Source organism: Ranitomeya variabilis, chromosome 5 (assembly GCF_051348905.1).
Source record: "Ranitomeya variabilis isolate aRanVar5 chromosome 5, aRanVar5.hap1, whole genome shotgun sequence".
In the NCBI taxonomy this organism is placed as follows: Eukaryota; Metazoa; Chordata; class Amphibia; order Anura; family Dendrobatidae; genus Ranitomeya; species Ranitomeya variabilis.
The window spans coordinates 317,172,664-317,193,872 of NC_135236.1; the positions used below are offsets into that span (position 1 = coordinate 317,172,664).

The 21,209-nt window shown below is 39.7% G+C and overlaps 1 protein-coding gene across 2 annotated transcripts in view; it reads right to left on the reverse strand.

The window, feature by feature from the left end:
- Positions 1-15,046: 15,046 nt before the first annotated feature.
- The window catches only part of GRM3 (glutamate metabotropic receptor 3), a 500,188-nt gene continuing 494,025 nt past the window's right edge, over positions 15,047-21,209 (reverse strand). For both annotated transcript variants that reach the window (XM_077264652.1, XM_077264653.1), the window contains one exon: positions 15,047-17,911. In XM_077264652.1, coding sequence (XP_077120767.1) covers positions 17,835-17,911 — 77 coding nt within the window. In that variant the 3' untranslated portion in view covers positions 15,047-17,834. The remainder of the gene's footprint in view (positions 17,912-21,209) is intronic.

Below are 21,209 nucleotides of genomic sequence, written 5' to 3' on the forward strand. Positions count from 1 at the left end.
GGTCGCGTCGCGGTCACATGGGCGACGCGACCAATCACAAGCCGTGACGTCACGGGAGGCAGGAAACGCGCGCATTTTAAAATTACGTCACGGCTTGTGATTGGTTGCGTGCCGCCCATGTGCCCGCGACGTGACCAATCACAGCAAGCCGTGATGTAATTTCAGGTCCTGAATGCAGAATTAGGCATACAGGACACAAGCCGTGACGTCACGGAAGGAAGTAAACGCGCGCATTTTAAGCAAAGAACGCTGCCGGTTCCCTCGGTGAGGTCCAGGCTGCGTCGGAGAGGTGAGTATAGCAATATTTTTTATTTTAATTCTTTATTTTACACATTAATGTTGTTTCGATACCGATACCCGATACCACAAAAGTATCGGATCTCGGTATCGGAATTCCGATACCCGCAAGTATCGGCCGATACCCGATACTTGCGGTATCGGAATGCTCAACACTACCCCTGGCTTTTGAGCAACCCTATCAATCACCGACACATTTTCAAAGGCCCCTTTTAGGTTAAGATCACAGATTTGAGTGGTCCCGAAAATTTTCCCCAGACACCCCCAGCTCAGGAACCTTGGCCTCGCTGGTCACTGGTTCGTCTTCATCACCAGCTAGGACACACATAAGGAACTCCTTCACCTCCGAATACGATGGGGATTCATCAGGGTAGCACTAGCTTTTATGCAATTTTTTTTATGAGTGATGCAATGTTTTGCAATATGTAAAATGTAAGCTGGGGTTATTTTAGTGATTTAAAAAAGTGAATTGCAAATTATTCAAATTCGTCAGGACCTGCAAGTTTTATAAAACTCGACTCAAATTTGATTCTCATTCAATTGATTCACTCATTTCTTCTGTCTACTTCTAAACTTAGATTAAACAGTCTTAAAAAACAACACATTTATCAAAGTGATTCATGCTGTTTGAGATATCCGTTATATTTTTGACTGTCTACACGACCTGATAGTTGGCTTACCTTGTGCCAGAAATCTGCTCTCCAATTTTGGCTCATAGATCACATGATAGGCCACATCCTTTACCCACTAAATTACATTCCCTTTTAAGCATAGTCACATCCCTTTGTTGGATAAATGTATTATCTATCATAATAAATATGGTCATAAAAAACATTTTTTTTTATAAATAGCACCTGAATTCTGGTGCAGTTAGCTTGGTTAATCTCTGACGCTGTGTATTGAACTTAAAAGCAGCTCGAACCAGCGTCATAGATTCCATTTTTACAGCCTCCATGATCCATTATCCATTTAATGGATTATTTTCTTCAACATTACCTTTTTTAAAGGGTTCATCTAAAAAGGTTCGAGCTGAAGATTTTTTTTAAATCGTTGATTAACTATGATTTTTTTTTAAATGCAGAGCAACATATTTCATATAAAGATATTTTACAGATTTGGAAAATAACTTGCAGGCTATCTGGAGCCACCACAAGGAGGAGCTTTAGTTATTTGAATATGGCCATTGTTGAACTCAATGATAAAGTATGAATTTATTTCCTGTGCTCTCTCTAGTGGTGGCTGCAGGCAACTAGAATATTATCCTTAGATCAGTGGCTCTCCACAGGTTTTGGAGCTTGGTATCATGAAAACACTACAGACTACAAGAATCAATTATGAAACTAATCAGTATAGAATTTGTCACTTATGATTTACACAATAAAAAGGTAATTAAAAGGAAATTTTAGCTTAGAATGGTATTTTAGCGACATGCACCACAATTCCGTGATACTCGATTTAGAAGGTTAAAATATAAATTTTTTAATTTATTTTCATTATTTAAAATCTATTTAAAATGGTTTCAGCTGGCTATTTTGGCTGTGTATTAGTGTTATCACTTGATCTTTAGCTCCAACCTTGACTTTGAAAGAGGCCTGGTATGTATTCCCTTTTCCCATGTTTATTAGTAGTGTTTTCCTTTATCAGCTAGAACTATTTCCCCTATGTATAATCCATTGGTATTCCATGATTGATTATTTTTTTTCACTTTATTTACATTTATTTATTCATTCATTTTCATCTATTAGACTATGCAGCTCTACATTGTTTATATGGCTGGATATAAAAGTACTGACAGAATGATCGAAAATTATGGTTAGCCCAAGGATTGAAGTGAGTCAGTCAACAGGTTTTTGCTATGTAATCTAGATTAGGGGTTAAAACACAGAATTCATTGATGTGTCACTTATCAAGTTGTGTGCTGTTGTTTAGTTACAATAAAAGTTTTATCACTAGGACATGTTCACTGCCAAGTCTGATATTCATGCGACTGCTAGTCTGACTCCGCTGTCTCCTGTGATAAGCAGCTCGCTGTCGATAGAATTTGTACATAGAGATCCTGATGTGGGCGGGGTTAGCTTTCTTAGCTTTGCTGTATTGCTGAATCTAAAAGCTCTGATTGTGCCAGAATAGCTGCACCAAGTAAACTAAGTGATGCATTGTTGCTCTCAGAGGAGGTAGCAAAAACAGTTGACAGATTCCTTTAAAAAAATAAATTCTAGAGAGGGCTGGTAGTTATGGTCAAATATGGTCTCTAAAACTATCAAAAAGTCGGCAAATTTTTAGTCATGCTCAGTAGTGTGACTTTTATTTTTTCAGAGCAGTTTAAATGCTGTGGACACTTTTGACTTTTGAATTTTTTTATATGTATGTTAGTATTTACCTTTGGATAATACATTTTCACTAAGTTTCTGTCTGTAATCTTCATTTCTTCATCCAATTTCAGATCCCCTGATTTGGAAATTGCAGCCTCGTCCAAATTTCAGATTTTTTTCTCGTGGGATTGTCTCTGTAATATCGGTTGGATGTGAGCTTTGTCACAGCTCAGTACTGCACTTATCTCATTTTGTGTTTTCACTTCTATAACCTTTTAGCGTGCTTTAGATCATCTCCACTGCAGATCTGTATACAGTTGCCTCAACCATCAGGAAGAGTAGTGATGATGGAATTGTACATTTCTGCAAAGCACTCAGCTAGATAAAGAACAAACAGATACCCTGTGGCAGCAAAATAGTAGAACATTTTTTATGAAGTCTTTTTAGAAAGTAACTTCATTTTAAATTTTGGACACAAATGAACAACAACAAAAAAAAAACAATTCTGTGCTAAGGCGTATACTGCATTTTAGAGATGATCGGACCCATGGAAGTTTGGGTTCTGGTACGTGACCCGAACTTTATTCCAAATTTCAGTTCGGGTACCAGAACTGCACCCGAACTTGAACCAGAACTCGAACCCCTTTTAAAACAATGAGGACCCAAACTTTTGAAACAGTCTCTCTGTCTTTCATCTCCGTTGCAATGAACAACTGGGAGAAGTTCGTCTTCGGTGTTCAACATCGGACTCTAAGGCCGGAGACACACTGGTGCGAGAGACGGCCGAGTCTCGCTGGTTAAAAGCAAGCTGTGGCACCTGCATTCCGGAGCTGAGCGTGCAGCTCCATGTATTGCTATGCAGCTGCACGCTCCGCTCCGGAGTGCAGGTGCCACAGCTTGCTTTTAACCAGCGAGACTCGGCCGTCTCTCGCACCAGTGTGTCTCCGGCCTAACTGTTCCAAAAGTTCTGGTTCGCTCATCTCTACTGCCTTTAAGTAATGTAAACTATTCTCTGATTGCTTTATATGTGCAACAAGGCCTGTTTTGCTAAGGGAGACCTCTTGCATCCAAAGCATAAGCAAATATTCTGTATATTATCAACGTGTTCTTTATTAAGATGTTCAGAACCGCAATGGGTTAATGCAGGAGAAATTTCACCATCTTAATAAATTTAGAGTAAAAGTCAATTAGTTAGCTTTATTCATTCTGTTTATGAATAATGGATTTCCCATATCTGTAATTTAAATATAATACTGAACTCATTCGTTAAAAGAGTTTTGTGTGAAAGGATTGGATTTGAAAAACCGTGAGATGGATAAACGGCATAAAACTCATATAAAATAATGTTGCATTCTGATGGATATATTGCAATGGTTATCCAATTAGAACTCATCTAAAAGTGATGCCTGGTAGTTGCTAATAAAGCGCACCTGCTCAGTAGACCTGAGAGAACGCTGAATATAAAATGCAGGTCTCACTGTGTCTTCTCTTCACCCGTATCCACACATTTTACAGTGCTATCTACTTTTTATACTTTATTTCTTCTTTCTATTTTATGTGTTCTGAATAACTTAACTGTCTGGCTGGGAATGCTTTATACTTTCTAGTTTACTGTATTTTTCAATCCCAGGATGCAGCTTTATGGAGAGGCTTTGAAAGCACATTAGTTGTTTGTAAGGGAGACAGCTGCGATTTATTTTACTGTTGTGTTTTCCTTTCTGCTATATATTCGGGTTTCCTTTCTTTGTTATGGAAATATGTGTATGAAGCATTAGATTTATAGAGGGTTTCACATATTCACAGACTTACAGAAGTTATTTTCTTAATTTTTATATGCAAATAAGAAAATAAATCTATAAATCTAGTGTTGATAAATTTATGGTTGCTGGGGGTCCACCTATGGGCACACCACCGATCATTAGAAAGAAAGTTCAAACTCACTGCATATGTGACACCCCAGGGTCCTAGTTGTCATAGTGGCATTGCTTTCCTCATGTGGGGAGTGATGTCACGCTTGGAAGCAAAGGAAGATCTCTTCTATCAGGTAACCAAAAAGCACACAACATATATATATATATATAATTCTGGCTTGGAGGGAAAGCAGTCAGTCTGTCAGAGGGACAGAGCAGAGAGAGAAGTCCAGACAGCAGACTGGAGCAGTCTGAGGCTGAGAGGAGAGTTGGGGAAGACCAGAGAGGAGCATGTCATGGAACTACAGCTGAGGCGCAGCTGGTACGAAAGGAGAATAGCTGAGCAGACATAGGGATCTGCAGCTCCTGGCGGAAAAAAGGGTGCTACAGCTCCTGGACAGAGAAACAGAGAAGGAAGAACAGTGTATAGTGAGCGTGCAGGAGAGCAAAGTGCAGGAGAGTGACACCAGGGGAGGACAGCAGAGTATGGGCTATCTCCCTGTAGAGTGCAGATTTCCGGTAGCCGGAAGACCAATGTTGTGTCTGACTCTAAGATGCACAGCAGAAACCATCAGGACAGCTGGACTATTACTCGTAACATGTCCGCCCTAACACCCAGGAGGCACAGTGGCACATAGAGCCTGGGTCGTGATAGAGACCCGGTTAAAAAGGCTTGAGCCACCTGTCATACGGGTTTGTGTCCCACCTTTATGGAGGACAGAGAGAACTGTGAGGACCTTGATTGAATCCACAGGCAGCAAGGGACTAGATCAAAGCGCTGGTAGGAGTGCTTCTAACTCCACCTGGTAAAGGGGACTCTGAACTTCCTTCCAAGCTGGCTGGACCCTGCTTGCACTTGTGATCCGGTGCCCTGGACTGTGGATACCTGAAGTCTCCAGTAAACCAGGTAAAGAGACTGCAAACCTGTGTCCTCAGTTTCTTTATACACTACCCACCATCATCAGCTACAAACTGGGAGCCCTGGGGACCCAGCTTCACCTGTGGAAGTTATACTATCTAGCTGCCATAACATCACCCCTTTAAGCAGCATCGGTCCCCTCTGACTGAATACCACAGGTGGCGTCACGAACACAAACTTTATTCAAAACCCCTTAAAAGACCTTTCCCTCTAACATGGGTGCCCAGAGCCACAGACCGGGTCGCCGCCATCATGACATCCCCCTTTGAGTACCGGACCCGGTACTGAGTGCTCCACGGCCCTGGCGGGTGACTCACATAACCGCAGTGAAATGATGGTCGAGTAGTCAACATCTATGGGACTGATGAAGACAGCTGAGTAAGGGATGTGGGCTACATCTGTCAGCCTAGAGACATCGAAAAAAGTGTCAGGGTTCATGCTCGGCTGTTTCTACATTCTAGTTTTTCTTCCCTGTGCAGTAATGGGTGCTGTAAAGTGGAAAGAGGGTTTCAAACTCACATTCTAGTGATCGACGAGAGTCACGGCAGTATATACAACTGTATATGGGCAGCACAGTGGTTAGCACTGCAGCCTTGCAGCGCTGGGGTCCTGGGTTCGGATCCCACCAAGGATAACATCTGCAAGGAGTTGGTATGTTCTCCCCATGTTTGCGTGGGTTTACTCTGGGTACGCCGGTTTCCTCCTACATTCCAAACACATACTGATAGGGATTCTAGATTGTGAGCCCCAATGGGGACAGTGCCAATAATGTTTGTAAAGCGCTGTGGAATTAATGGCGCTATATAAGCAAAGTATAATTAATAATAACTATATGTCTGGTATGATTTTTATGACGTTATATAAGTGAGCAAAATAAATACAAAAAATACATATATAAGTAAATAAGTATATGGCTGTAGACTCTTTCGTAATAATACACATATGACTTTGTATTTCTAAAACATATTAGGAAAAGCAATATTTAGTCATAACAGTCACCAGATAAAAAATAATATAATAAATTTGCATTCCAAGCCTCCGGATATCCATCAAACTATTCACACACATATATTTCAAAAAATGGAGGCTGCGCTTTAAAATTAAGTGAAGCAAAAAAATGGATTACTTATGTGCCCAAGTGCAGTGACGTTTCGGCTCAAAACACCGTGGGCCTTTAATGTTACTGCATGGGGGGGGGGGGGGGGGGGGCAAATAAATTAGACTTTTCTTGCGTCACTCAATATTGGTATACTGCTTCTTGGAATTTAAGCGGTTTATCAGTAGATGTAGCAGTACACTATATGATATTAGTGTATCTCTTACACAGAGTATGTAATGCCTGGCGGTGATTGTCCCAGGTTTATATTTCTGTATGAAGAGTCCTCAATTCACTTCGCTATTTACATTGTTCAGACTTTGAATGAAATTTTATTCAACCATTCACCATTATTATTCAGAACGAGAAATGTGATATCTGCTCCAAAACCTGGTCTATCCTTCTAGTGATTAGTAGGGGTTCCAGTGGTGGCTTCATAGCTGAGGGTGTACTCTTCACTCAAGTATTATCCCTTTTTGTCATCTTCTCCAAGCACTCCTACCAAAATATAATTTACTTCCTCCCCCAGGTACCACCTCTTTCTCTCCTCACCAAAGCATTCCCCCTCTCCACTCCACTAGGTATCATTTTTGCTTCCAGGTATCATCCTCCTCCTAGATATAGAGCACATGATTGCTTGGAGCCATCGGTAAGTTTTGCTGATGTATCCTGCTGCAAGTACTGTACACTATACCATAGCAGGTCCTAATTATCAATGTTAAAAAAAAGAGTAAACGTGTCTAGTCAAACATAAAAATATTTATTGGAAGAATTTAATTGAACATTCTGTACTTTATACAAGACAAGCAGCACTGTCTTTTAAAGATACGACTATACCGAACTTATAAAAGTACCCAATGAGAATAGTTTGCGTAAGCTGCCAATGTCTTTACAACATCATATTGTCATACTAACAGTATTGTTCATCAGATATACTGACTGATTTCCAAGTCCTATACAACAATGCAGTAATAATCACATATGAAGCATAGGTTAGTACAGTATACTGAGTAGCCTACACATCCTGATAAAATTGGTTACAATTTAGAACACACGTTTTGAACAATGTGACCACAGTGATTTACATTGTTTCTAATAACAAAATCTCCTAGAAAAAAACAACACTCTTATCGTATGTGTTCCTTAGGGTTAAATTCTGCATACACACTTTAGTGGAGTACAAATCCCAGGAAGACTCCTTCCACAATTACTTCTATTCATAGTTATTAGTTATATATAATATTCCAGTTTTAAGTTAGTAATGGAAAAAAATATTTTGTTACTCGAAAATGTCACAAATGACGTCTTGTGCTTTACTTTACATTTTCGTTATTACTTCGCTTTTGTGCTTTCTCTCCAATCAAGTGCTCAAATGCTTTTCCAATGGCTTCTTGGCTTTCATATGGTTTGCAGGAGTTGAGCGTTGTTTGTGCTTCCATACACTTAGAAGGCAGACACTCGGTCACCCCTCTATACAGTCATTTATGTAATGATACAATGTTATAGTCATTGAATGAACCATATATATTTGAAGATTATCATAAACATTTACTGATCCTCTGCATATTGAAGTCTTTTTGTGCAGCAGTACCTGGAAACTGTGTAATAAATGGTTAACATGTAAAATCACACTTTTATTTAGCTCTGATTTACAATAAATCTGTTTTCAATCATCATTTTCACTGCTATTTATTCTTTAGCAGATCAAGCGTGATTAAGTGTTTCTGCAGAACTCGGGTAAAAGCTGGAGCTTCTCATTTTAAATATTCATCAGGGAGCTCTATAGAGTCACCAATGGATAATCACTGCAAGCACTAGCTTTTTAACACAGCAATAAATTCAGTTGAATGGGTACAGGCCCGCCACTAGATGTGACCACACTGGTATGGATTTGCATATTCATCGAGGGGGATTGGGGTCAACAGCAGGTAAGACGCGTTAAAAATTGGTGCATTCTCACTCAAGGAAAATTATTCTACATTAACAATTCTTTCTTCCTCCAAATCTGATTATTTCCTGTTTGTGGTATATACATCATTCACGTTTCATAGCTCTTTTCAAACACCAGAGCCATTTTGACCTTATGTCAACTTTCAGAATATCAAACATGAAAAAACTTGGGAAAGTTGCTTGTTATACTTTTAGAATAGGCTGCATCTACTATACATAGAACAACTTGGCACAGACGGTGACAACCCTGGTACACACTGCAAACATGTTTCCTACAGAGGTGCTCCAGGTGCGCCAAACGTCTGTGGAGAAAATTCAATCTGACCCAAGATTTCATCCACTACAAGTTTATGCTTAAAATGTACAACTCTGCCCTTCACCTCTCCAAACAAACATATTTCAACACCCGCATCACCTCACTATCCAATAATCCTAAATGTCTCTTTGACACTTTTCATTCCCTACTCAATCCAAGAGTGCAGGCCCCAACCACGGATCTCCGCAATATTTCAAAGAAAAAATTGACCCTATGCAACAGGAAATTTTCTCCCAATCTCCTCATACCATGCACTGTCTTCCCTCCCCCACTGCATCTAGCTCACTCTCTGTCTTTGAACCAGTCACGGAAAAAGAAGTGAACAGACTCCTTGCATCTTCTCGCCCTACTACTTGCACCAGAGACCCTATTCCCTCATATCTCCTCCAGTCCTTTGCCCCTGCTGTCACCACTCACCTAATAAAAATATTCATCCACTCTCTTCTGATATTTTTCCCTCTTCATTTAAACATGCCATCATACATCCATTAAAAAATCTCTCGACCAAAACTGTGCTGCTAACTTTAGACTCGTCTCTAATCTTCCCTTCCTCTCTAAACTCCTGGAATGCTTGGTCCACTCCCATCTAATCTGCTATCTCTCAGATCACTCTCTTCTTAATCATCTTCAATACGGTTTCCGCTCTTTACACTCTACTGAAACTGCCCTCACTAAAGTATCTAATGATCTACTAACAACTAAATCTAATGGTCACTACTCCATGCTGATTCTCCTGGATCTCTCTGCAGTATTCAACACTGTGGATCATCAGCTCCTCCTCGCTGTGCTCCGCTCCATCGGCCTCTATCTTTTGCTGGCTCCTCCTCCTCTCATCTTCCATTTACTGTTGGGGTTCCTCAAGGATCGGTTCTAGGCCCCCTCCTCTTCTCCTTGCATACTGCCCCTATTGGACAAACAATCAGTAGATTTGATTTCCAGTAACATCTCTATGCTGATGACTCCCAATTATAAACTCTACTCCAGACTTCACGCCTGCATTATTACAAGACACCAGAGATTGTCTTACTGCTGTCTCCAACATCATGTCCTCCCTCTATCTGAAACTGAACCTGTGAAAAACTGAATTCATTGTGTTTCCTCCCTCCACTAACCTACCTATGCCCGACATTGCCATTTCTGTGTGTGGCTCTATCATTACTCCCCAGCAACATGCCAGCTGTCTTGAGGTCATACCTGATTCCGAGCTTTCATTCACCCCCCACATCCCATCAGTGGCTTGCTCATGTTATCTACACCTCAAAAACATTTCTAGAATTCGTCCCTTTTCTTACTATTGACTCTGCAAAAACTCTTACTGTTGCTCTTATTCATTCTCGTCTGGATTATTGTAACTCTCTACTAATCGGTCTCCCTCTTACCAAACTCTCCCCTCTGCAATCTGGCTTGAATGCTGCAGCCAGGATCATATTCCTTACCAACCGTTACACCGATGCCTCTACCTTGTGCCAGTCATTGCACTGGTTACCCATCCACTCAAGGGTTCAATATAAATTTATCACTCACCCACAAAGCGCTCCACGGTTCAGAACCACCCTACACCTCCTCCCTTGTCTCAGTCTACCACCCTACCCGTGCCCTCCATTCTGCTAACATCCTCAATAATCAGAACCTCCCACTCCCGTCTCCAAGAATTCTCGCGTGCTGCGCCAATTCTCTGGAATGCACTACCCAGGATAATTTGATTAATCGCCAATACCCACAGTATTAAGCATGACCTAAAAATCCATTTCATTAGACTGGCCTACCACCTCAACACATTTATCTTACTTTCCCTGTGTTGCCCAGTCAAAATGTTCTTCATAACCAGGACCCTTGCATCATCATGCATTTAATAGCCCTTTGTGTCTGTACTTTTACACATTCTGGTTGGTAACCGGTTCATGCAACATTACGTGAACACTCGATATATTACATTATGGCTGGTCAGAACAATGAAAGCAATTGTTACCATACACCTCTCGTGTCTCCCTTGTTTCCTCATAGATTGTAAGCTTGTGATCAGGGCCCTCATTCCTCTTAGTATCTGTTGTTTTATGTGATTATTGTTATTCTGTAATGTCTTTTATTGTCTGTACCTTCTAAAATGTAAAGTGCTGCAGAATCTGTTGGCGCTATAAACATAAAATTATTATTATTAGGCTACTGTGTCCGCAGAAAGAGACCTTCATGCAATCTAAATTACAAGGACTCGCTCACATTAGTGTATACATCAGAAGAGTACTACCCGATGTTTTATCGGAGAGCATGCAGACCAATGTTATTATATGAGGCACTGCTGATCAGCATTTTTCTTCCCATACCGATTCAAAAGGAGAATAAAATTGCAACATGCTGAGATGTGCTACGCAAATCGGATCCCACTCAGCCATTCAAGTCTATGGGTGCCTGGAAAACATCCCAGTGCAGTCCAATTCCCGTGGAGTCACAGAATAGAGAAGATGGAGAAATTTTGTTCTCAATCTTCTCCTCATTCAAGAGAATTGGATCACAGTAAGCTGACACTCGGATCACACTATGACCAGAGTTTGATCCAAGTGTAATTTACATAATCAATCCGATTCTCTTGGAAAAAAGAATTTACGCTCGTGTGACCTCGGCCTTATGCTCATAATCATGTACACAATGGCCCACTATTCAGAACTATATGACACGCTGCCCATGTTGTTCAGTATTGGGTGTTGTATTGGGTGCCTCTAGAAGAAAATATAGTCTATATGTGACATCTGGATATGTGGACATTCGAGTATTTTGGATAGTTTGTGGATATCTGTGTAAGAACAAAAACACTCTGTGCCACCATATACCATATACTTATAGAGATCCAATAGACTTGTGCCTATGGGGCGTCTGCTAAAGAAAAAATGTGCATATGAGTTCATTCAAAAGTGCATATTCATATGTAAATTTTATTTCTAGATTCCCAGTGCTAGAAGGGATAAGAGAAAGACACCAAAGGAGGAACAAGACAATGTTAGGTTTTCCATACAAATTACACAAAAGGTTGCCAGACCTGCCAATTTCTATGGGAGTGGCTGACTATTCAATATGTATGAGTGTTTCCTGATTTTCCCTCAATGGAAGATGTGGTTGATTTGAAAGCTTGGCAATGCTGAGTTTCAACATGCCAGATCATTTGTTCCCATGGGACCAGTCACCAGAGGTATCTGGCTGCGGCATATTCCATTCTGTACATGGCTGAGCTGAATGTTCATGTATATCAGAATCAGGAGAAATAACCATAAGCCGACTAAGCTTTTTACCGTTAATCGTTTAATCGTTTATTATGAACCTTTGGCTGAATAAAATATAGGCTTACATGCTTAAAAGAAAGTCTGTTACCCCCAAAGTGTAATTAAACTGCTTAAACATTTCTATAAAATATTTAGCCCCTACTAAAACTATAGCATACATTTGCAGAAAAATCCACTTTTATTCAATATGCAAATGAGGGTGGGCCTGCAAGGTGGCCTGTGGCTTGGTACACTATTAAGCCCTCTGATTTGCATGGTATGGCCAGTCTCTTTTCTTGATTGTCAGTGCTCATTTGGCAAGTCTAAATCCCCATTTCTGTGCCTGTGTGCTGACACTAGTGGAACCCAGCGGTGCGCTTACAGTGTCAGTGCCTTCATGGACACAGTGAGGCAGAGGGTGCACTCTGATGCCAGGCTCCTGACTGTCTGCATTTGATACACCTGGAAGTGTGAAGAGCGAGTAGCTTCATCAAAGAAAGCATTGTGATGTGTGGCTGATGACAAGCAGAAGCCAGGTGTCAGAGCGTGCCTGCTACCACAATGTACAATCGCACTGACACTGTGAACACGGTGCTGGGCTTCTCCAGTGTCAGTGCGCTAATGCACAAATGAGTATTGATTTTAGACACACTTCTTACCAAGCAAGCACTGTCAATCAAGACAAGGGACTGGCTGCAATATGCAAATCAGAAGATGTAACGGAGCGTAGAGCTATAGTTGACTATATAAATATTTAAGCACTTTAATTTGCACTTTGAGGGTGGTAGTCTCCCTTTAATTACACACGTCTACAAAAAAAACCCCTTTTTTCAGGTGCCAAGGTTTTTTGAATGGATTAAGGATATTTTGAGGGTGCTGAATTCAGAAATCCCATTACTTTTGCTGAATTGGTTCTAGTTTTGAGATAATTCAGCCATGAAAATAATGCATTCCCCCAATGTGACTTGTGTGTCACTTTCTCAAAATAGGACGAAAAGGAATTGTGTCAAATTTAGAATATATTGTGCGACAGTTTGCAAAATATGTGGCAAGAAAAGGACTTTGCAAGTCACCATCAGTTAGTTGCCTTACTTTATCCTATTAAGTTATGCTAAATTTGGTGCTCTTTTGGGGCACAGGATTATGATTTAGGCCAAGAATTTTCCCTGCCCACTTTTTAATAGGCTACAGCTCCTTGTAAGCTGAAAACAGGTTTATATCATATAATAAAAGTGGTGCAAGGCATGAAAGAATTTACACAAATTAAGATAGATTTTTGGCACATGTAGCTTAGTATATTAGCCAGTGTGTTCACAAAGATTAGGCTTACGGACCGTGAAAAAGCTTTTATTACAGTGACATAATATACATGCTCATTCAAATGTACTCATATGTAATTTTTTAATAAATTGACTCGGATTACAAAACAAGTCATTTTTCCCCATGGATCTGGAAGTTCTAAAAATTCATTCTGCAAAGTTTAAAGTAAAAATAATTATTGCATTCTACTCCCTTACTGCTTATGTGACTCCACTGATTGTTACCTAAACAGTGTCTGTATAACCAGACATTCCCAAAGCTGTCTATTTCTGCCATGACCGCTGCAGCCGATGAGAAGCTGCAGTGGTCACATGAGATTAGACATCATCATAGGAGTTTTAATTGTATTGAGTAAATCGTATAAAGTAAATGGGAGCTGAACTGCAGTACCCAAGAATGACCACTACACAATATATGGAGCTATGCTGTTCTCGCTCTGTACACTGTACATCGAGCCCCAATGGTAGCTGCAATCAGCTGATCATGGGGATGTCTGATAAACGAACCCATCAAACTGTTATTGGTGACTTATCCTAATGCTATGGTCACACCACTGTATTTTCTCTCATCCGACAGAATCAGGCCAATTATGCTAATCACACTCTGATCAAGCTGTTATCGGTTTTTGATCACCGTTAGATCAGAGTGTGTTCTGATTTTCTTGGATGTGAAGAAGATGGAAAAAAAATGTCTCCATATTCTCCATTGTGTCAGTGTGTGAAAATCGGACTGAGTTAGCTCAGATGTCATACATCACTCATTGACTTGCATGGCCGAGTTCCATCTGAATATAAGATGCAAATTGAGCATGCTGTGATGTTGTTTCTTAATTTTTCAGTCTGTCTGAAAAAAAATTTGACACCGGCATGGCCTCATAGAATAACATCGCTCTCAATACAATCCGTTATTTTCCAAGATCGAATATACAGTGGTCTGCACGAGCCCTAAGGAGAGATCATCAATATACAAGGTCTGCTCCACAACTTTTATTAAAGTGTTATTTTTGTGCGTGCTTTGTGCCATAAGACATTGCATAGATGGTATTTATGAGTCAATGGAAAAAATGTATTTTTTTAGCATCTTTTAATTTTTAAAAGCGTTTTGCACATTTTATTAATCCATGGGATGCTCTAATGTTTTGTGGCACTTTTACTTTAATATTACCCAAAACAGGCAAATGAAAACCCACATTCATATTTTGCATGCTATAATGTGTATCCAAAGAAATGACTCTAGAGATATTTTCTAGAACTGTTTCTTACGATAAAAAAAACATCATGTCCACAAACAGACAAAAAAAATGAATGACAAGTGATTTTTTTTATAGTGGTCATTTATAACCCACATATGATCAAGTCCCTAGGCTCCGTTTAGGACCATAAAAAGTTTTCCCTGAATTGTATGTGTCTTATATAATTTACAAATAAAATGCTAATATGATATAAGTAATAATAAAGTGATAATGTGAAATATGTACAACCCCTGGCAAAAATTATGTAATCAGCGGCCTTGGAGGATGTTCATTCAGTTGTTTCATTTTTTTGAAAAAAAGCAGATCACAGACTTGGCACAAAACTAAAGTAATTTCAAATGGCAACTTTCTGGCTTTAAGAAACTCTAAAAGAAATCAAGAACAAAAAATGTGGTAGTCAGTAATGGTTACTTTTTTTAACCAAGCATAGGGGAAAAATTATGGAGTCACTCAATTCTGAGGAAAAAATTATGGAATCATCCTTTAAATTTTTATCCCCAAAACTAACACCTGCTTCAAATTAGATCTGCTCATTAGTCTGCATCTAAAAAGGAGTGATCACACCTTGGAGAGCTGTTGTACCAAGTGGACTGACATGAATCATGGCTCCAACACGAGAGATGTCAATTGAAACAAAGTAGAGGATTATCAAACTCTTAAAAGAGGGTAAATCATCGCGCAATGTTGCAAAAGATGTTGGTTGTTCACAGTCAGCTGTGTCTAAAATCTGGACCAAATACAAGCAACATGGGAAGGTTGTTAAAGGCAAACATACTGGTAGACCAAGCAAGACATCAAAGCGTGAAGAACGGAAACTTAAAACAATATGTCTCCAAAACAGGAAATGCACAACAAAACAAATGAGGAACGAATGGGTGGAAACTGGAGTCAACGTCTGTGACCGAACTGTAAAAAACCGCCTAAAGGAAATGGGATTTACATGCAAAAAAAGCTAAACGAAAGCCACAATTAACACCTAAACAGAAAAAATCAAGGTTACAATGGGCTAAGGAAAAGCAATCGTGGACTGTGGATGACTGGATGAAAGTCATGTTCAGTGATGAATCGCGAATCTGCATTGGGCAAGGTGATGATGCTGGAACTTTTGTTTGGTGCCGTTCCAATGACTGCCTGAAGAGAACATGCACATTTCCACAGTCATTGATGATATGGGGCTGCATGTCAGGTGAAGGCACTGGGGAGATGGCTGTCATTACATCTTCAATAAATGCACAAGTTTATGTTGATATTTTGGACACTTTTCTTATCCCATCAATTGAAAGGATGTTTAGGGATGATGAAATCATTTTTCAAGATGATAATGCATCCTGCCATAGAGCAAAAACTGTGAAAACATTCCTTGAAAAAGACACATAAGGTCAATGTCATGGCCTGCAAATAGTCCGAATCTCAATCCAATTGAAAATCTTTGGTGGAAGTTGAATAAAATGGTCCATGACAAGGCTCCAACCTGCAAAGCTGATCTGGCAACAGCAATCAAAGAAAGTTGGAGCCAGATTGATGACGAGTACTGTTTGGTACTCATTAAGTCAATGCCTCAGAGACTGCAAGCTGTTATGAAAGCCAGAGGTGGTGCAACAAAATACTAGTGATGTGTTGGAGTGTTTTTTTTTTCATGATTGCATAATTTTTTCCTCAGAATTGAGTGACTCCATAATTGTTTCCCTAGGCTCGGTTAAAAAAGTAACCATTACTGACTACCACATTTTTTGTTCTTGATTTCTTTTAGTTTTTCTTAAAGCCAGAAAGTTGCCTTTTGAAATGACTTTAGTTTTGTGCCAGGTCTGTAATCTGCTTTTATTCAACAAAATTAAACAACTGAATGAACATCCTCCAAGGCCGGTGATTAGATAATTTTTGCCAGGGGTTGTAATAATAAAGTGAAAATATGAAGAAAATATTGATACTATATCTGACTGATCCATAAATCACAGCTAATGATAAAAACAATTAAATGATAAAGACAATTAAAATGTTATCATTGCAATGTATGCGCTCATAATTTATAAAGTTCCAGTGTATTTTAGGAAAAAGTGCACTAAACATTAAATATCCAATGTATAGAGTAAAATTTATATGTATCCCCCTTTTTTTTAATAAAGTTATTGTAATATCTGGCTCGCTCTTTTGTTGCTTGCTTTAGAAACCACACATTCATTTTTACTGAAATATATGTCCAGAAACCTTCAAGTCAGTGCAACACAATAGTATATAAGTACCAAGAATTACATGCTATAAACCTCTACAAAGGTTTTATTACTGGCTTCATCACATTAATACTGTTTCAGTTGTGCAAAAACAACCTGTTACATGTCATGTAACTTTAAGAAACTTAAACGCATTCTAAAATCGGTTTCTACAATAGCCTAGCTTACAAAAATGTCATAGGAAAGTAAATGACCCATGTAATAAATGGCGCCGGCCATAATTACTCCGTGAACACAGCAAGTTGTGTAGTTAACGCACCCTATTTACATGGTCTCTAAAACTGTGGATTACAGTGGTCATCTAAAAAGCTCTAGAACAGGGGTCCCCAACCTGTAGCTCGGGAGCCACATGTGGCTCGCAGTCCCATAAATTGTGGCTCGCGGATGTCTGTCAGCTTGGTGAATTAGCTCCAGTTCTAGCAAACAGGTATGAAGAGCAAATCTGAAAATGGTGAATTTTGTGAGCAGCCCTGCAGAGAAGAGCAGATCTGGATGCACATATACTGGCCTTAGGGGTTTTGAGATGATTTAGGTATGGTACGCTGGAGGATCATACTATCTGTCAGAGGAGATGTTTGAAGCTGGATGTGACAGTGTCTTGGGAGTGCTTTATAGGAGAATACTGAATGGGGGTATTGTGGGAACCCCTGGATCTTAGTATAATGCTTTGGCGTGATTTTTGTGGGAAAGCTTTGGTTAACCATTATGCCTGTAATGGGGGCTTTGGTTGCCACTATTGTGAGGGGGGCGGGAGCTGAATGTGTCTCGCGACCCTCTCTCAAAGCTGGATGTGGCTCCCGACCCTCTCTCAGAGCTGAATGTGGCTCTCAAGGTCAGAAATGTTGGGGACCTCTGCTCTAGAACATCATTGTCGACAGTCCTCAAAAATATTTCTTTTCTAAAAAAAAAAAAGACAGGACTGCACAACGAGTGCATAATTTCTAACAGTCTAAAAACCTTTAGGACAGAAATGTTTACGGCGATTATAAGGATGAGGTGGTGGAGTCCAGAACTTCTCCTCCATTACAAATCGTTGGTGTGTAATGTGCGCTGGCTGAAGCTGAAAAAGAAAAGAAAACAGATATAAATCAAACACATACTGTATGTGTAATAGATCAATATCAATAATCACTATTATTATTTAAAGGGAACCTGTCATGTAAAAAAAACGCTATTAACCTGCAGATATGCCGTTAATCTGCAGGTTTATAGTGTGTTGAACCTGCCTGATGCACGCACAAAGAGTCCTCCTCGGTGAAACGGCCGGGGTGCGCTCTGTGGCGTAGCTAGGACGCGCCTCTTCTGTGACGCTGGGGATGTGGCTGCCATGGCTGTGGGTCTGGGGGGGCACGGTGCCCGGCTAGTTCAGCGTTAAGGCCGACTGTCAGTCAGTCCAGGGGACATGGTTAATGCCACTGCTCATCACTGAGCGATGACTGAAGTAACGTAGGCCCATCCCTATTACTGAAGGCCTGAGCTCTCTGTGTGGGCGCTGGGCAGGTTCAAAATGCTTCTAACTTGCAGATTAATCCCATAAGTGCAGGTTAATAGCATTATTTTACATGACAGGTTCCCTTTCATATAAAGATTTTTTATCCCTGGATACATTTTCGCCCAGTATTGCAGCTAGCTGAATCCTAATATTGTAGAATATGCAGACTGTTAGGGAGCATGTAGACAAGCGTATTATTGGTCTGAGTGCGACCCGACAAAACATTGAACCATTCTTGGACCAATGTTATGGAATGGGGCCTCCACATGTTAAATTTTTTCCTTGGACAGACCTGGTTGTGGGGTAAAATCGCTGCATGCCTGAGTTGGATCTGATATTCAGATCGCACTCAGCCAAGTCAAAGAATTCATGGAAATCATTGGACTGCACTGACATTTTTTTCTCCATCTTCTCCTCATCTGAGAAAATCAGATCACACACTGATCACACGCTGATCAGAATGCAATTAGTATAATTGATCCAATTTCCTTGGAAGACAAAAAATATTCTTGTCTGCACCTGCCCTTAGGAGTTGGCTCTGCTTGCCGATTCCGGTGGTCAAACACGATCACAAGTATTTTATTTTGATTTGAACACTTGCAGTCAATCTTCTATTGAGTGAAGTAGCAGGGACTCAGAGGTGGACAACCCCTTTTAAATTTAACATTGTAAAAAGTCAACCATCTACCCAAACTTGCTGGAAATATCAGAGTTAAAACAGAATGGGATCTGAAAAAAGTATCTGATATAAAAATGTCTCATTTCACGCTGATGAGATTATATGAGGGGTTAAGGTCATGCATTAATTGAATTCAAAGTCCTTGTGAATCTTTTTCTGAATCAACTACAATAGAGATACTCTGATTTGGGTCCAATAATTTAATTTGCAGATTTTCAGGCACCGACTGCAATATAGATTATCACAAAACATCTGGCCACCTCCGATGTGCTGAAAGTATAAAATACTAGATAGCCAACATAATTTAAAGCATTTTCAGACAAAGAGACATAAGCTAGTCCAGGATATAATAAAAAATTTGCATTGTAACCTAAAACTATACATAGACTGCAAGAGGTGTAGAAGAAAATCAGAATTGCATTAAAATACAGTTTAAAAATACTGCAGTGACTTGACTGATAGACTTCATTAGTGTACGGTACTGTAGAAAATAATAGCCTGTGTGATATTTCTTATTAGCTGTCTGATTGTGCTTACTAACCAGTGCTTTTATAGTCAATAAGTTAGTGTTTCTCATTGATCGTGTTTTTCCAATACTGGTAGTTTTCAGAGTAATAATAAAGATTTCTAGGAAAACGCTCTACAAGGATAGCTAAAACGAAAAAAAGTATTGACAGTGCACTTGATGTAGCACCTGCACAATGGAAATGAGTTTTAGGAATGGATGGAAAAGTATGTTCAGCATAACATGTGCTAGAGCTGTTCTTAAAGTGACCTAGATATACTAAGGCATACTATAGAAATGCGGTTATTATGTCATGGATATAGTTACTGCTGACTATAACACATATCATCAGGAAGAATATATGCAACATTTAACATCAAGGAGTCACACAGACAAGCGTGTTTGAGGGTCCCCATGTAAGAACAGCATACGGGCACCTTGCAGTCCTATAAAGTGTCTGTAGCAGAAGCTGATCGCTCCTTTAGAGGAGAAAATAGGACCTCTTGCCTCTTGGGCTCCTGTGCGGCTGCACAGGTTGCACCAATACTATGTCTGTAAGTAAGTAGTCCATATGACAAAATGACCACACATGGACAAGCAAACTGGTTGTCCACGTGTAAAAAAATGGCAGCATGCACAGTTCTGATGCGTGTTTTGGATCAGACTTGCCAAGTAAACTGAATGGGTGTGCAAGTGAAACAGATGCCAAACAGATGACATCCATACATCTCTTTTTAATGGAGTCATTACAATAATTAAATAGGAAACTATATTTGGCTTAATATTATTTTTTTCATTCTCGATGTACTAACAATGTCAAACTGATGACATATTGATGACATGGAACACCACATGTATCTAAAACTTGAAAAAAAACCCCAAGAAATCCATCAGAGAGATAGCAGAAATGTTAGGAGTGGCCAAATCAACAGTTTGGTACACTCTGCAAAAAAGAGCGGACTGGTGAGCTTGGAAGCTCAAAAAGACCTGGATGTCCACAGAAGAAAATGGTAATGGATGATTGCAGAATCCTTTCCATGATGAAGAAAAACACCTTCATAATATCCACCCAAGTGAAGAACACTCTCCAGGAAGTAGGTGTTTGCGTATCTAAGTCTACCATAAAGAGAAGACTTCATGAGAGCAAATACAGAGGATTCATCAGAAAGACCCACAAACAAGCAACAACTGATGTCATCTGCAGAAAAGGCCTGGCAAAGCATCACAAAGGAGGAAACCGAGAGTTTGGTGATGTCCATGGATTCCAGACTTCAGGCAGTCATTGTCCGCAAAGGATTCTTTATAAAGTATTAAATATTAACGTTTTATTTATGATAAAGTTAATTTGTCCAATTAATTTTGAGCCCCTGAAATGAGGAGGCTTTGTAGAAAAATGGTTGCAAGTCCTAAATGTTTCACAGGATATTTTTATTTAATCCCTTTAATTAAAAACGAAAGTCTACGCTACAATTACATCTCAGTTGTTTCATTTTAAATAAATAATAGTGTTGTGTATCTGATAGTTTGTTATTACAGCTTTTTGGGAACACATACATGTTTATTTTAAAGGGTATCTGTCACCCCAAAATTGGCCTATAAACTAAGGGTACCGTCACACAGTGCCATTTTCATCGCTACGACGGCACGATTTGTGACGTTGCAGCGTCGTATGATTATCGCTC